Source organism: Hippocampus zosterae, chromosome 8 (genome assembly GCF_025434085.1).
Source record: "Hippocampus zosterae strain Florida chromosome 8, ASM2543408v3, whole genome shotgun sequence".
NCBI lineage: Eukaryota > Metazoa > Chordata > Actinopteri > Syngnathiformes > Syngnathidae > Hippocampus > Hippocampus zosterae.
The window spans coordinates 14,642,676-14,660,571 of NC_067458.1; the positions used below are offsets into that span (position 1 = coordinate 14,642,676).

At 45.8% G+C, this 17,896-nt stretch overlaps 1 protein-coding gene across 1 annotated transcript; it reads left to right on the forward strand.

Annotated features, from left to right (window-relative positions):
• The first annotated feature begins 2,785 nt into the window (after positions 1–2,785).
• enc3 (ectodermal-neural cortex 3) lies at positions 2,786–16,060 on the forward strand. Its single transcript, XM_052072747.1, has 4 exons — positions 2,786–3,037; positions 5,518–6,553; positions 6,720–7,495; positions 15,390–16,060. The coding sequence occupies exons 2-3, from the start codon at positions 5,531–5,533 to the stop codon at positions 7,464–7,466; spliced, it is 1,770 nt and encodes a 589-aa protein (XP_051928707.1). The 5' UTR covers positions 2,786–3,037; positions 5,518–5,530; the 3' UTR covers positions 7,467–7,495; positions 15,390–16,060.
• Positions 16,061–17,896: the final 1,836 nt, after the last annotated feature.

Here is a 17,896-nt window from a genome sequence, read left to right on the forward strand (position 1 = left end):
GACACATCACTTGTGAAAATGTACCGGTAGGTGATTGAACAGTTAGAGGTGCTTCCAAAAAGAACCCTTTCTGCACTGAAATATAATAAAATTAATTTGGATTCCGTTTGCTGCAATACAAACCAGATACTTCATACTTGACCATAAAGTTAATTTAAAACATCAATTCAAAAACAAAATCTGACATTGAAAAAAAGGTCGTTTTGTATTTGTAAGACTGTATATGAAAATAAACAGAATTTAATTTTCAGTGAGGATCAAATACAGTTTCAAAGAAAAAAAAAGTACATCGTTTCAAATTCAGATTGTACAATTCAGATTCAGTTATTCAATATGATTCAGAGTCAAATATACAAATCCATCCATTATCCGAGCCACTGACCTTCAAATCACGTAATTCAAATTCAGTAAAAACTATTTAAAAGTTATTCACGTTTAGTTTTGGGTGGCAAATATTCCGCCCCACAGCATCACACCTAGTTTAGTTTTGGTTATAAAGTGTCCTTGAGTTTCTTGAAAGACACTTATAAATTCATTCATTCATTCATCTTCCGTACCGCTTGATCCTCACTAGGGTCGCGGGGGGTGCTGGAGCCTATCCCAGCTGTCTCCGGGCAGTAGGCGGGGGACACCCTGAATCGGTTGCCAGCCAATCGCAGGGCACACAGAGACGAACACCCATTCGCACTCACACTCACACCTAGGGACAATTTCGAGTGTTCAATCAGCCTGCCACGCATGTTTTTGGAATGTGGGAGGAAACCGGAGCACCCGGAGAAAACCCACGCAGGCCCGGGGAGAACATGCAAACTCCACACAGGGAGGCCGGAGCTGGAATCGAACCCGGTACCTCTGCACTGTGAAGCCCACGTGCTAACCACTGGACTACCGGGCCGCCACACTTATAAATGAAATGCATTATTATTATTCTTATAAGAAATTTCAGGGGTTATTTTTACTGACCATTCGTTGTTCCTGACATGTACAAATGTTTGTTTTCCTAACCCACTGTCCGTTCTTGTTTTCTTAGAGTTCTTCCAGCCACTGTGAGACTTAACAGCCTAATATCTTGGGCCTCAGACTAGGAAATTGATGTCACAATATCAGCGGGAGCGGACCTCTGAGAGCGAACGACGGTTGTTGCTCCGCGATCACGCTCAAAGTCACGTCTCTGCGAGTTCGACATTTTATTGTAACATATGCAAAATACAAGAAAAACACTGCCCCCGATATTTGCATGCTGCACCCCCGGTCCGGCTCCTCGGTAGTGATTGGTTACCTGTTTTTCAAACTTGAACCACCAGTACATTGGCGCCTTTTCTGGCTGGTCTACATCGAATTAGCATGTTGTAGACTTTCCGGATGGTCAATGTCGTCTGGGCGCGACGGGTGTTCTCAACTCGTCTTTTGTTGCTCAACCGCTGTTCCCGAAGTATTCATTCCCCTTTTGTGACCGAGTTTCGCCTTCTCTCCTGTGGTCGCCCACCTGTATTGACGTGCTAATTGTGGACTTCAACAGCCCTCCGGCGAGATGGCCGGCGCCTTTGTGTGCAGGCATTTGCTGGATATGCACCCAAACGCTTCGATGTGCCCAAATAAATGAAACTTTAAACATGATACAATTTTGCTCATAGATTCCTCTAACACACAATCAAAAGATTCTTTTGATGGCTGGCTACATCTGGCTCCTGATCGGGATGGTGACAGGAAGGAGAGCATGAGAAGAAAAGAGGACATGGAAAGTGCAACAATTTGATAGACAGAAAAATACCGTTCAAGAGTAAGATGCATCCCAATTTGGACTTTGTGTTCACTGTTAAATAAAGAAAAGTGCATTTTTTCCACTGTATGTGGAGTTATTGTCACGAATTAGGACAATAAACATATTTTTATAAGTCGTTTTTGAGACTTAAAAAAAATGTGGGTCAAATATGGCTCATGAAAGATGTGGCTTAGTTAAGGTTGAATTCAGGCTGATATCAGGAACCTGTTCTGGCCCACCGTCGGGCCGGAGTAGGGCCAGATATGGTTTTACAATGCGGCTCAAATCTGGGCCGAATGCGGCCCACATCATGGTGGCCAGACGTGGGCCACTGCAGGACCGTCATTCATTGAGGTATGTGGGCCGAGTGTACGTGCCGTGTCTCCCCCAGAGCTGGGCCAGACCAATTTTGCTTACTGGGTGTGAGTGAGTAATGACATAGCTGAGTGTGACGAGGAAACTGAATGAATAAATGTGTGAGTAACTGCATGAGCAAATAACTGTGTCGTGTGTGTCCCCGTCATCCATCCATCCATCCATCCATCCATCCATCCATCCATCCATCATATTGCTTATCGTCACTCGGGTCGCGGGTGTGCTGGATCCTATCCCAGCCTAGTTTGGGCGAGAGTCAGTTTACTCCCTGAACTTCTCAACCGCCAATTGTAAGGCACAACTGTTCACAATCACTCCCATGGACAAGGGGGGGAAACCCACGCATGGGGAGAAGATGCAAACACCACACAGGAAGGCTGCGTGGTGACCTCGCCATGATTGCAAAGCAGTTTAATCACAACTGTAAGTCACGATATGAAACACAACGTATTCTTAAATCACGGTCAATGAAATGTCATCGGTGTTTTCTTTGCACCGGTAAGTGTACCTAATGAAGTGGCCCCGTCGGGGTTGCAAAGAGGGAGACAAAGACTAGACGGCATCCTGATCCTAGGGTGTGATTGGTCAAGAGCAGCAGCGAGGGGAGGAGCCAGCAAACGCCACAGAATGCTGCTGTGCGCTCCTCCTCCTCTTCATTTACTCAGTGCAGGCAGTTGTGGATCCAAACGCGCTTTTTAACTTTGCCCTCTCTTCGAAACTTTCCTAGGGCTCGTGACAAATGGCTGACAAGCCCTCCGACTGTTTAATTCACAGAATAGTCTTAAACTGGGAAAGTTGGTTCGCTTAATTTTTTTAAAAAGCGCACGAAAAACTTTTGAGTGATCTCGTCGAAAGGCGACAGAAAGAATCCGGAGACGCGTCGCGGCCATCTGTTTAAAGGTAAGTTTGTGTTCACAAAGCCTTGGTGTTGACTTCGCCGGCATGCTTGACAAGTTGTATCGTCCCCCTCCCCACGCACACACACACATTCCCGTCTTCATGAGCGCAATTTCACTTTTTGGGGGGTGCACAAAACCCAATTGGATTTCACGCCGTGTCCGTCCACGCAAAGCCCACACAGTCCACCGAGATTCAAAAGACGACTTAATGTGATCCGGCGTGGAACAAAAGATAGAATGGAGGCGAGTGGGGCACGCAGTGCCATGCAGAGTTTATTACTGCTTTGCGGCTTTCGGGTTGGTTTGCAATTACAATGAGCAAAAATGGCTTTAAACTTCGTCAAAACGGGCCAATCTTGAAAGGCGACTCGTTTCAGAATGTCACCCTCAATTTACCGGTTGAAGCAGTGAGTCGATATCGAAAATGATTCTTTTGCGGTAGCCTTGACGTTTGACTAACATACGTAGTCTTTAAGCATGTGTCTTGTTTATCTTTTAACACAGATTTATACAGCACAACTGTATGAATTTGTTAACAAACTTGTATAAAATGCTTAACAAATTTATAAGACCCCCAACCAAACCAATCTAGCTTAATAACAGTTGAAAAAAATGCCTGTGCATTAGTTACTACACAAATCCTTGACCTACATTGTGTATTTTCAAGAAAAATACACTTTCAGTCTTTTACACAAAAAACAATAGTATTTGCATTTCATAATTAAATTGTCAAATTCAAGTTATTGACTTGCATTTCTCAACACAAAATAATATTTTAGTGGCTGAATATTGTCTCGCAGTTGAGAGGTTCTGGCTTCAAATGTGTTGTTCTCCTTGGACTTGCATGGGTTTTCACCAGGTAAATCAGCTTGCAGCACTTTTCAAAAACATATGTTAGGTTCACTGAAGTGTGACCAAGAGTCATCAGAATATATCACTCAGCTCAGCAGCAACACTAATGAGTTTTTAAAAAATATTAAATTATTATAATAATAATAATAAAAATATGAATATTAAAATATAAATGCAAAACGGATGACTTTTTATTTCTTGATTCAGCTGTCAATTTTTTCCCCCAATTGCATTCATGAAGAGAAAAGGTTATTTTAGTGGTTGAATTTTATTCTTGACGGTAGTGCACTTGGTATGTGTTAGCACATCCGGCTCACAGTTCGGAGAAGGGTTCGAATCTCTGCTCCATCCATCCTATGTTGCGATGGAAGATATTCTTTGCGCAGCAACACTTAAGCTGGAGCTCACTGAAACCGAAAGAGTCTGCACTAATGTCCTTACGGTGATATATGACATGATATGATACGCTAGGTGGTCTAATATGTTATTAAGCGCTACATGTCGAGCTGTAGAAGCTTGGGGGAAACCCCTGGCACTTGTACGGCACATCGATTTCAGAAGAATATATTTTTATTGTTGTTGACAAGAGTGTACATAATGCCATCAAATGTACTAATTGTGTACCTGTTTGAATCTAATAAAGGTCAAAATGATCAACCTGCATTTCAGAAACTTATTGCAGATAGACTGAATGGCAAGGTACAAAAATGGACGGGTGACTATGCCAGCAACACAATACTGCATTATTGTACTTTTAAGGGTGCAATGCCCTGTCACTGATTTGTTTGCCTGTCATGTCAGCAAGGCTTTTGTGCTCTTGACACTTGACTTCAACAGCTTGGAAACATGCTTGTACCATTTTGGTCCTGGAAAAGGGAAAAAAAAAGTTGTAATCATTCAACCAGTTACTGGAGACTCCACTATGAAGGGAGAGAAATTGACTGTCGTCTATTTCTGAGAGATTTGAAAACACTGCCTGTAGTTGGAGAGCCGGCAGGGTAATTCATTGGCTGTCACAGAGGCTGGATTTGACTCGCAGGCTTGAAATGTTTAGAGGGGTGGAAAAATGTGACATAAAAAGGCACACCGGCCTCGTTCGTAATAAGGGGTGTGTGTGAAGGCCAGTTGTTTGGACCTCACGGGTTTATTGATATTTTCTGTGGGAGTGCTCTGTGACGGCTTGCCTTTTAACTCTCTAAAGTCTCAAGTTCATTTCCGTTGCAACACATCAAGCAGAGTTTTATGACTGCCTAACAACCCGGTGGACAACTACCTCTTTCCGTTCAATCGGGAAGATAAAGCAGTTTTTGTACACGTGTGTTTGTAGCATACTCAGCCTTATTCAAGCTGTTGGAAAATGTATACGAGGGGTGTCCCATTAAAGAGAAAATGTCATTACAAGGCAAAAGCCACGCTCAGTTTATCACCGTGCTTCCTGTTTGTTTTATGTGCTCGGCCTGGAACGTTTCCGTCCAAATATTAACAGGAAGGTACCCTCCCTCTCGGTTCGCGAGAGACTACGTCACTTAGGATACGTCGCCTTTGTATAAACTGAACACAGTTGTAAACCATAAAGCAGTGCGTGTTCTCTCAGCTAATAGCTTGCATTTCTTTTTCGATTCTCCCCAGCTTCAAACTCAAAATGTCCGTCACCAGCCACGAAAACCGAAAATCTCGCTCCAGCTCCGGCTCCATGAACATCCAGTTGTTCCACAAGACGTCGCATGCCGACAGCCTCCTGACCCAGCTCAACTTACTTCGCAAGCGCAAAGTCTTCACCGATGTCGTCCTGAAAGCCGGCAACCGGGCCTTCCCCTGCCACCGGGCCGTCCTGGCCTCCTGTAGTCGTTACTTCGAGGCCATGTTCAGCGGCGGACTGAGGGAGAGCCGTGACGCCGAAGTCAATTTCCACGACTCCCTTCATCCGGAGGTGCTGGAGTTGCTGCTCGACTACGCCTACTCGGCCCGAATCATCATCAATGAGGAAAACGCAGAGTCCCTGCTCGAGGCCGGTGATATGCTTCAGTTCCACGACATCAGGGATGCGGCATCGGAGTTTCTAGAAAAGAATCTCCACCAGTCCAACTGTCTGGGGATGATGCTGCTGTCCGACGCCCATCAGTGCCAGAGACTGTACGAGCTGTCGTGGAGCATGTGTTTGGCAAACTTTGCGACCCTCTACAAAACCGAGGACTTCCTAAACCTTCCCAGAGACAAAGTGCGCGAGCTGATCCTCAGTGAAGAGCTGGAGGTGGAGGACGAGAGCCTGGTGTACGAGGCCGTAATCGATTGGGTCAAGGCCGACATGGAGCAGAGGCACAGCGAACTGCCAGAGTTGCTGCGCTGCGTCCGTCTGGCGCTTCTAGCCGAGACGTACCTCCTCAACAACGTGGCTTCGGAGGAGCTGGTCATGTGTCACAAGGTGGGCCGGGAGATCGTGGAAGACGCCGTGCGGTGCAAGATGAGGATCCTCCAGAATGATGGCATCGTGACGGGATTCTGCGCCCGGCCCAGAAAAGTCAGCCAGGCTTTGTTGCTGCTTGGAGGACAAACCTTCATGTGCGACAAAGTCTATGTGATTGACAACAAGACCAAAGAGATCACCCCAAAAACGGACATCCCGAGCCCCAGGAAGGAATGCAGCGCCTGTGCCATCGGTTGTAAGGTAAGCCGCGTTGTAAAAACGTAGCTGAGCATTGAAGATCTCTTCAACGATACTTAACTCATTCGGTACGAGCGAATTCTGGACCAAGTCTGAAAAGACGTTTAAAAACGTCTTTGGGAGTGAATGAGTTAAGAGTGGCACTCTCAATCCGGTCCTTGTGTTGCAGGTCTATGTCACTGGAGGGCGTGGCTCTGAGAACGGAGCCTCCAAAGATGTCTGGACCTACGACACGTTGCACGACGAGTGGTCCAAAGCGGCGCCCATGTTGGTTGCCAGATTCGGACATGGCTCGGCAGAGCTGGACCACATGCTTTACGTTGTGGGCGGACACACTTCTCTTGCGGGATCCTTTCCCGCCTCCCCGTCCGTGTCACTTAAACAGGTGGAGCAGTACGACCCGCAGACCAATAAATGGACGCTGGTGGCCCCGCTCAGAGAAGGCGTGAGCAACGCCGCGGTTGTCGGTGCTAAAAACAAGCTCTTCGCCTTTGGAGGAACCAGCGTCAACAGAGACAAATATCCCAAGGTTCAGTGCTTTGACCCTTGTCAGAACCGCTGGTCCGTTCCGGCGGCGTGTCCGCAGCTTTGGCGCTACACGGCGGCGGCGGTGGTCGGAAACCACGTCGTCGTGATCGGGGGCGACACCGAATTCTCAGCCAGCTCGGCATACCGCTTCAACAGCGAGACGTACCAGTGGTCCAAGTTCGGCGACGTGACCGCCAAACGAATCAGCTGTCATGCGGTGGCATCGGGGAACAGACTCTACGTGGTCGGGGGCTACTTTGGCGCCCAAAGGTGTAAGACACTAGACTGCTACGATCCGTCGTCGGACTCTTGGGACAGCGTGACCAGCGTTCCTTACTCGCTCATTCCCACGGCGTTCGTCAGTACATGGAAGTACCTGTCAGCCTAGAAATGCTTGGCCGCGTTGAGCTTCCTACGGTGAGTATCTCTAGTCCCCGAAGCGCCTTACACGGTCCGAGGTGAATGTCAGTTTGAGCCGGACTAGGCCGGTTTCCAAGCCTGCACTGTTGCCAGGGTTGCTACTGGTTACAGTTACACATTATCAAGCCGCTGTGATGACCGGGTGTTGGATAAACACGGCGGTCTGCAGAGCTGCAGGAATGTCAGCGCCGTTGCTAATTACAGAGGGTCGCTACACAGGACCTCTGTCATTGGATCAGGCCTGTGCTCGTGGTGCCAGGTAGTCGAATGAGCCGACACGATCAGTCAGGAGTCAGCCCCCGGAATTCAGAGGAGCAGAAATGTTTCGGTCTGGGTGGACGGTGAACCCCCTTAATCGAGTGAAATGTTCCAAACGCACCCACAATGGATGTAAATCTGCAATATAGAGAGATCAGATTAAAAGTTGTTTTTTTAACCTTCCCACAACAAATTTAAAAGTACTAAAACACTTACTTTCTCTTGAACACCTGCTTGCACTCTCTCATGTCCACACAGTTCTCCATATAAGAAGCTCAGTGTGCGTGCTTCAAGCTGTTTGTCATTCCTAGTTGAAGTTGACTGTAAAACTGAAATATTAAACACAATTCAACATAAACATTTTTGTATTTCAACTCCACATTGCTCTATCAAACCACATACATTTGTCTGAGAGTCCAATAGCTTAAAGAGAACAATGTGAAACACTGTCAGAAATTAGCATAGATGGTCCGATCATTCTAATCTTTCAACCGGTTGCTACTTTTACACACATGGAGCGGCAACACGTACAATCAAAGCATTAATCACTATTCATAGGCGTGTGCTTTCTTTGTCGAAACAGTGAGTATTAAAACGGCAAAATATACACCTCCATGACACGGAAGGGGTGTCCTCTTCTTGCGAATAATTATCTCTTCTAGGAGGCCTCAGTGGTGGCGGCGCAATGTGGTGCTACACTGAAGGTGTCCAGGTTTGAATTCAGATCGGTCCGCATACTGTAAGAACCCATTAAAAAAAAGGAAAATGACATTTACAAATCTGCTTTGATCAGAATCGGGCTGGTCGGTCCATCATGGATAATGTCAGTCAATTGTGGAAGCATTCTGAGTTTCTGCCGGTACATGAAATTCTTCAGTGAACTTAACGTTTGTATTCAAATACTCAGTAGAGGGAAAACTCACCGGGGTCGCATTTCAAAGAGTGAAGCGTCTCTTTATTGTTGCTTGCCGGTTTATTCATCATTTCGATAGAAAGTAAACTCGAGAAAGGGTTTTATTACGATGCCAAGAGTCATCCGGCTGCATGCGTTTGCACTTAGGTTTATGTGCTGTTGATTCATTGGTTTTAAGGGATTGCTTTATTTTGATCAGGTTTTGAGGGATTGCTTTATTTCGCTCACAGCCCATAATTTTTTTTCCCTCCTTTCTTTCCTTTTTTTCCCCTCAAACCAACTGCAGTCCCTCTTTCATGCCTCGAGAAGCTTTGATCTCCATAAGTGCACAGTGTATGTAATGTAAATAACAATTCGCTCCGTGTATTGCCTTTCCTATAGGCATGTTATTTTCACTTTGACAGATCGTTTTCGGGGACTTGACAACAACCACATTTTCTTCAGTCTGGTAAACAAGATTGTAACTTCTATACGGGTGCGTTGTGCAATGCCAAGACGGTGACGTATAGCTGAGTGCGAGCGAGGGCGTCTGCTGCGCCGCCCGTGTTAACTGTACACAGCTGGTTGGGATGTGAGATGAGGGGTAGGGCGGGGGGCTATAACCTGACTGCTGCTGAGGACCACTGTCTCTGTGGCACGTATTTTGGTCTTTGGGGCATGGTTGGAGACAGGCAGGCTGGCTTAAGAAAGATCAAGGCACCACATCGCTCTGTAGTTGCCATGGCGACCGCCCCAGTGCCTTTGTTTAATTACAACAGGGAAGGGGTAGGAAGAAGCAGAGATCTGCAGAGGGCCAACTTGTTGAAGCAGGAGAATGGTAGTCTGTGTGTGTGTGTGTGCTGCTTTCTTTTTGTGGCAATGAAATAAAAATAAAAAACGATATACACACACACACACACATGCGCGCGGAGTTGCAAGTGCAGCGCAAGTAAGACCAGAAGTAGCAAAGCTATATTTTGCCCACTTTGGCAGCCGAGACTAATGCCTGCCTAAAAATACTTAGCTCCAGAGGCTGTCAACTTTCAGCTGGGGTCAGGGAGGCAGAATAATTGTGTATCTGTAGTGCTTGCATGCGTTTCATTTAACGTCTATGGCAGGCTTGAAAACCTGCACTAAGCTGTTTATGAACTTTATTTGGCGTTTATGCATGCAGTTAATTGTGAAACTTTTGCCGATCAATGATTTTCTCTTTTCCTCTCCCTCATTCGCTCTGTCGGGCACAAAATATCCACATAGATATATACGATCGGACCACTATGGTGACATGCTACCCGTGTTTATTTGCTATTCGGGGAATTGACCGCATTAAATTTTTTTTCTTTTAATGAGCAGTGTGAGGTCAAGTTAGTCTCATGACAAAGGCAAAATGACGACACATTCAGGTGCAGGGTGGGACAAATAAAAAGCAGATCTGAACCATAAGCCATTTTGCATGAGGCAATTATTAACTGAAAACAGATACAAAGTGACACTTCCTGGAGCCTGAATAAGCAAAACATTCATCTCAAAGTGAAAGTCTTTGAAAACAACACTCCCAAGTCTGAACCGGCCATCTGAAAAAACAAAGGATATCCAGAAGAGTTTCGTGTGTGCATGAGTCACAACATAAGCAAATATGGGAGGAGGACCATGGGGGTGTTGTTTTCTCTTCCCCAGCAAAGTGTACATTTACTATACCGTGACTATGCTGTCGTCACATGGCCAACTCTTTTTTTATTTTTCTCTACAATCTGACATCAGCCGATGAGCAGACAGGATGCAACCAGACCTCTGCGCGTAATGTCCCTCATGAAACCAGGGAACAAATAACTGTTATCTATGCTACGGCCTTTTGTCTCTTAAGCCCCCTCCCCCCTTTGCTCCCCACTCCTCGCCTCTCATCACATCAAAATCACAAAATAAGCACCACTTTAACGGCTTCAACAGAAGTCGTGTGATGGAGTACACCTGGCGGGGGCAGGGGTCTCTCCAGAGGGTGGGGGGGGGGGGGGGGGGTTTGGGGAGGACGTTGGCGAGCTTGTGGCGTCCCAAGACAGCTGCTGTAAAACGGAAAGGTCGCAGTAGGATCAGGGAGAGGAGTGCCGAGGGGCCCCCACTCGTCTCCCTGCTTATGTTTTATTAATGCCGCGCGCGCCGTGAGGGCCACCAGGAGCCCAAAGTGAATGAGCATTCTATAATTGCATCTGTGTACAACCCACCCCACCCCCTCCTCCTCCTCCTCCTTCCACACACACATTAAGTAGCACGTGCACACCCATTGGCGTCCAGTCCCTTGAGTAATCAGTCTGCTGATTTGCATAATTCTAATGGACTTTTTATTAGGTTTTCTCTGTGCCGTAAAGTTAAGAGAAAGGGAGAGGGGAGAAGATGCTTCAAATGGCTGAATAATCGCCCGCGGTAATTTGATTAGGCCCTCGAAAGTGACGAGCCATCATACAGTTCCAGGGGCCTCTTCAGGGGAGCCAGCTGGCATGAGCCAATGCGTGTGTCTGTGCCCGCTAATTCATCGTGAATTACGTAATATTTGTGCCTCAAATCGGCACCGAAGTGGCACGTTTTGCGTTTCAGAGACCCTCTTTGTCCCACTGTTTTCCCTCAAGGATGCCCCATTCTCCCGTGCAGCTGCACCAGGGCGCGCCCGCCCCGCCACTCTTACGGCACAAATGATGCAAACGCATGTAAATGCTTTCGCTTCACACGAAGGGCAATACAGTGGAAGGCTAGGAGGTCATTAGTAAACACGGCACGGGCCTTGCAGGACACAAAGAATGAAGAAGGTGGCCTTGTGAGTCAACGGGAGGACGCGGCCGTAACCGAGTGTTATTGTGCGCGTGACATTTGCTTGATGAATATGATCAAAGTCTGTGTTCATTTACTTCATGGTTTGGTGATTACTTCATTTTTGGTAGGCCACACCATATTGTGCCTTGAATAACTTTCCTTGGGGGCAGCAAAGTGGATTTTGGAAGTGGTTTTCCCTGCGTCCGCGTGGGTTTCCCGCACACAAATTCCATCCATAGTCCAAAAGAAAAAGCTCTTTAGGTTCATTTAAGACTCTGAATTGTCCATGGGTGGAAAGGCTGAATGGCCTGTGATTGGCAGGCTACCCGTAAAATTCAGCCGTGATAGGCTCAAGGTCACTTGTGACCCAAATCAAGATGTGTCGAGCGCTCTAGAAAATGGATGGGTGGCCTTTCTGATTCGCTAACACAGCCTTGCCGTCAAGATTAGTTTCTGTGCCACTTGTTGCTTTTGCATGAATTTCCCAAGACATTTTCATTCAGATACAATTACCCGTGTGTTGGCACTTAAATCACGTTCAAGGCGAAGAACTTAAAGTAAGTTCTTTATTTTAAAAAAAATGCAGCATGGTAACAGTTAACACAACCATCAATTTTCTGTCATGCTTGTCCTCGTGAGGGCTGCGCGTGAATTGGAGTTCACCCCCCCACCCCCCTGCTAACTTTGGAAGTACACACTGGTCTCGTCGCCAGCCAATCACAGAGCGCACAACCACTCACATAATTTATAGTCTTCACTTACCTTCATCATATTTTTGGAATGTTGAAGGAAGTGGGGTTGGCTAGCAACCGGTTCAGGGTGTCCCCCGCCTACTGCCCAAAGACGGCTGGGATAGGCTCCAGCACCCTTGTGAGGATCAAGCGGATCGGAAAACGGATGCATGGATGGATGGAAGGAAGTGGCCGTACCTGTCAAAAACCCTTTCAAGCATACAGCGAACCTACAGAATGCACAAAGGAACCCGAGTCAAGATTTCAACCCAGGATCTCAAGACTCGAGGGCAGATTCGCTCATCACAACAGCACAGTGCTGTCCGTTTAAAATAAACAAGCGATATCAATTTCCATGGACCTATATATGTCCGTACAGTACGTTCTTAAAGGCGGTTTAAATGCATATGTGGATGGGCTCTCCTACAAACAATTCCCCAACTGCTTCTCCAGGCAATGTTTGTTCACCTGGATTAGCCTTGAACTACTTCCAATAATAAGCCTAAGACGTTAGGTAATGCTTTTAATTTTAATTAGCTTGTCATTTGGCTGGGTTCGCTTTAGCGTGTACTCTGAGGTGATCACGGGGTCGTTCAGAGGATCGCAGTGCGACATAAATACGGTAGGTGAGTTATACACAAGTGATGACTCTTGGTTCAAGTTATTAAGTTAGGTTTTCACTCAGTAAAGCATTAAGGAGAAGAAGAGAAAATGACAGACCGCTAGACGGTGAAAGACGAGTATAATATAGCGCTGACTCTTATTATTAAAAAGTAATGATGGCCGTCACTCAGTAAACCACTAAGGAGTGAGAAGCAGCTTTGTCATCATCTCCACTCGAGAAAGATTAAACGCGTAGCAGAGGCACGGCACGTGTTTTGCACGCCGTTCAGCGCAGGGTAGGGCAGAGGGATGATGGCGGCCCAGTTCAAACTTAGCATATTGGTCTCCGGTTGCTAAGTGACCAAACAGGAAGTGGCTTGGTACCTTTGTCACGCTTGTTTGGACATGAAGTAGGTTACAACGTGGCGATATGGATTTGCCACCTTTCCAAAAAGCTGCTATGTTACTTTTACTGAGGAGGAGGAGGAGACGAGCGTCAAGAGAGAAAATGGGAATGATGATGTCCGATTATAAAGACACGGCAGGATCTTGGGGAGTTCAGGCTCGTCTGTGAGCGACAGCTATTTGAAGACTGCCTGGAGGTGTACCGCAAGTAATAAAGGAGACCATCCAGTGTGCACTCCCTGTCTGTGTGAACAATAGCATTCGAGCGTGGATCAGCGCAGGCATCCGTCGGCCCCCTTTTCATCATCCAAACAAAGCAACCGCAGTCAAACAGGTTGAGATTAGAGAGCAAGCGCTCATCCGCTGACAAACGAGGATAATTAGGGGTAAAACAGTGCCTTCCTCCCTCCGAATATCCAAGTGGAACATTCCATTCCTAACTGCAGGGCACTGAATTATCTGCGGCGGCAGCTGGAGATCACAAATGCCAAATGTTAAAACAAGACTTGTGAAAATGGTGCTCAACTGCTGATCCAAGAAGGAGGCTTTCATGCATCGGCCAGTTGCGGCAGACGGTTTTCACAGGAGGTCATTACTACCTCCTCCAAGGACCACGTTAGCAGTGTGATGCAAAAACCCAAAGTGCGGATCCGCATCTTTCTCACTCATTGTTGAAAATTGGATACAGTGAAACTCATCTACAACGAAATCATGTTTGCAGCAAGACATTTTTCACAACAGGGGGGGTTTTCACTGAAGCAAGTTTTTTTTTCATTGTATAGGGGCAGGAAAGTGGGAATGGTGTTAATGCATGAAGATTTTTTCACACTGGGGGTATTTTCGCCCATCTAGGCTTCGTTGTAGAGGAGTTTTACTGTACTTCAAAAAAATGACACTCTTGTTTTATTGACGATAGCTTAGCTTAGCAATTCTTTGAATAATGTAAAATGTCCTGGAAAAGTTTGAGCTATCCTGGAAAATTGTGTTTTCCTCCCTCTCATTCTCTCTGCCTCGCGGGTGAAAGCAAACGGGTTCCAGTCATGCACCGTATGTCTCTTTTCAGCCTCCTTAAACATTGAAGCGTCAACCTTTTCTGTTTCATTTTTGCTTCTAGCGGGCACAGCGCCCCAAGTGACACTACCAACCGGTCAAATTGCATATTCCCAGGGAACAGTTCTGCTACCCAGCGTTCCCTTCTGATATTGGCGCTTGATTTACCGAATTTCAGACCAAAGTAAGGTTTTATTTTGAAGAATGTTGCTGCGGCGCTGTCCATCGAGTGTGAGTTGTTTCTCGTGTTGAGTGTCAAGAGAGCTGGAGTGGGGCGCGCCGTCACTTTTGGCCGTGTGCTCTGAGATGAAATACAGTACATCTCTGGTTTCAGTCGAGCCGCAGCGACCATGACAACGGCTTCAAGATAGCAACGGGCCACATTTCACTCGGGTGTTTTCGACTTGCTCCATTATCTGACAGCAGAAAGAGAAAACATGTGAAAGAGAAAACCTTAAATCAGGAATTCATCTCTATTAAAATACCGTGAATGTGCACAGAGAACAGAGCTCCAACTTTTCCTGCAGTTTTTAACTCGTGTTATGCCCCTGAGCTAGTCGGCCTGGCAACGGCAGAGCCGTGGGTGCCCACGCGGGCTTTGGCTTCTCCAACACATCAGCGGCTCATTCGGCAATTCCATGTTCTTGATTTAGTTGGGAAAGAAAGTCATTTACATCAGTAGTCCCCAACCTTTTATGCCCCACGGACCAGTTAAATGTCAGATAATATTTTCAGGGACCTATTTTCAAGTGACATACTGACCGCTCCAATCTATGGCGGATCGAAGTTGTTTTATGCGTTTGAATTTAATTCACCAGGGCATATTTCAATATTTTTCAAGGAACAATGCATGTACCTGACAAAATTCACACATCTACCACGGTCTTTCAGTTATTTACACAGAAGAATACAGTCGTGTATTTATTAGCCATCTGGACGACAGCTTAATCGCACATTCCACGGAGGGAAGCGGGCTAGCGGCGCCGTTTACGCGACGCCTCATGAGCCGATGCTAATCTGCGTAGAATGTCTCTTTGACAAGCTGACAGGAGACCCGGAGACCTCCGCGCATTCTTGTGTGGTCATGTACCTTCGCTGGGTCGTCAACGGACCGGAACATTAATCTCCTTCTTTCACCTTCTCTCCACAGCAACGAGGATGAAGGGGCCCGTGTGTTCCCCGCCGGCGTTCCCGGTACCGTCAACATTGGATTGGCTCGATTCCTGGAAAGTGAAGACTGAAAGAGCGTCTTCATCGCCTCCTTCCACCGGATGTGTTTACCCAGAACGTCTTGTGTAACTTTCCCATGTAGCCCCGAAGCCGGTGCGGTTGCCATGCACACTTTGTAACATGCGAAGCACAGCCTGGGGAGGCCCCGGAGCAGAAAACTCGGTGACTTAACGCCAAATGTTTGACTGAAGTCCCGCAACATCGAAAGGTTGCATCGGCAGACAAGCGTAGAAGTCAAGAAGATGTGTGCTAAAAGCGTCTGATTCGATGCACCGTACCACTCTTCCTGTCTCTATTTTTAGGCTTCCCTCAATTTTGGCCAGCTTAAATTTGCATCTTCCTCCCGAAGTGAAAATACAAACTGGCAAGGACGGTTACAGCTGAAGAAGTTACTTATTATTGTGTGCGCGTCTCAGGGTTATGTTCATTTTTTTTTCTTTTTACTGCATGAGGAGGCATGAACTGCATTTGCCGAAGGATGACCTCTTTATTGTCTGTTTTTAACAATCCTCTTCTTTGTGTGAATGTACAAGTTGAATGACAAAAGTTGTTTTCGATGACATCTGCAGTGATTTTTCCATCTGAAAATGTTTTTTTAAAAAAGTGCTTATTTTAGCGGCAGCGGTATTGGAAACACAAGATGCTGCCAAAACCTGACGAGTAAAACTTTGCGGCATCTTCATTTAAAGATGTGTCCCAAGTTATTTATAGCTACTGTATCTTTTTTCTTTCGATGTTACGTTTGATCATCTGAACTAGACTGACAAATAGTTTTTATATTTTCTTAATAATTGATCATTTCTTTTTGATTTGCACAGTTTGTACAAGCTCTCTTCATGGTCTTAACTTGATGACGTCTTTGTCTTAAGCCGGCTTTGGGCCGTGCGAATGCTTTTTTTTTTTTTAATCGAGCTAACTTAATGTGATCAGACATGTTGATAGTCTGTTACTTCCCTTCTTCATGCTATCAATAAAGTAATATCTTGATAAAACCATCGCCCTTGTTGTTTGTTATCTATTTTCCAAAGGGGCGCGTGGAATTAGGAAGCTCAAGCGGGCTTCTAATCACACAAGCTCGAAGCAAACCGCCCTCAGTCAACCATGCTCCACACATATTTGGTCAATTCGTTTTTAATCACGTAGCTCTTATTGTGCACAGGGCGATTTGAATATCAAATGGGAATTTCCTCTGAGTTGTGCGAGTGCTGTGAAATCACGCTCTAAATATTTCAACATCAATTCAAATGCAGCTCACTTAAAAAAGGCGCCTAAAGGGTATACATCCTTTGATCCCAAAGTTTAGGGCCAATAACTGGAGCGGCGTGATGCAAGTTCAAGATTTTTCAAGAGAGCCGAGGCAGACCGGGACTGTTAATTGGACGTAAACAAGAGGCGGCTCCGAAAATGCCCCAGTGAAGCTGCGACATGCGGCCGGGAGCGGCCCACGCCCGGTGAAGCGTGTGGACATGTTCATGTCAGTACGGGTCAGCGTTACCAACTCATTTTCAGAGGAGATTGCTAAAGGCGGCTATATTTGATGATGTTATTGTATTAGTAGGACATTACATAGATTTAGGATTACGCAAATTGACTCGGTATGTCAGAAAAAAAAAAGATTTGTAATGTGTCATTATGATTAATAACACACTGCAGGTTAGTTTTATTCATATTTCTTTTAGCCTACGTATTCAAATCTATGGTCTTTTACTTTTAACTGTTTGTTGAACAATGAAGGCATCTTCAGATTATTATCATGCAAAGCAGCTACCGGAGAAACATCTGAACTTTATTTGGGGGTGGGGGGGTTATTGAGAGGCACTTTAAATGTTGAAGGTGTGTGCTGCCTTTCCTGTGCGTTGGTTTGAATGTGAATGGTTAATTCTGAACACAGCCACAATCTCAGTTACAAGAGGGTGTGCACAATTGTGCAACTAAATTATCGCAGTTGTTTATTTTCATTTCCCCTCTTCAAAATATTTATATATTTTTTCACTTAAGATTGTTTTTTTAATTAATTGAAATTAATTTGAACTGGGTTGGGGAGCCTTTTTCATATCCGTGCAGATGTCTTCACAATTAATGCTGAAAACCTTTTGCAAGACAGGTAGCTTTTAAAATTGCAAAAAGTTTCCAAATAAATGGTAGAAATTCATTGCTGGGTGCATTTTTTACAGAAAAGTTGCTTAATGACGCTACATCTAGCAACAAAAGTGCAACTTTGGCATCGAGTGCAGTCGCCCTCATCAAAGCTTCAATTATGGATTCTTTATGACAATGCACAAGTGTAGAAGAAGATGAAACATGCCTGTTTGAAAAGAAGCGTGGGTTGGGGGGGGGCATTGTTGGCGACAAGTGTGTGTGTGTCGGTGGGGGGGGGCATTGTTGGCGACAAGTGTGTGTGTGTCGGTGGGGGGACAGGACTGGTGG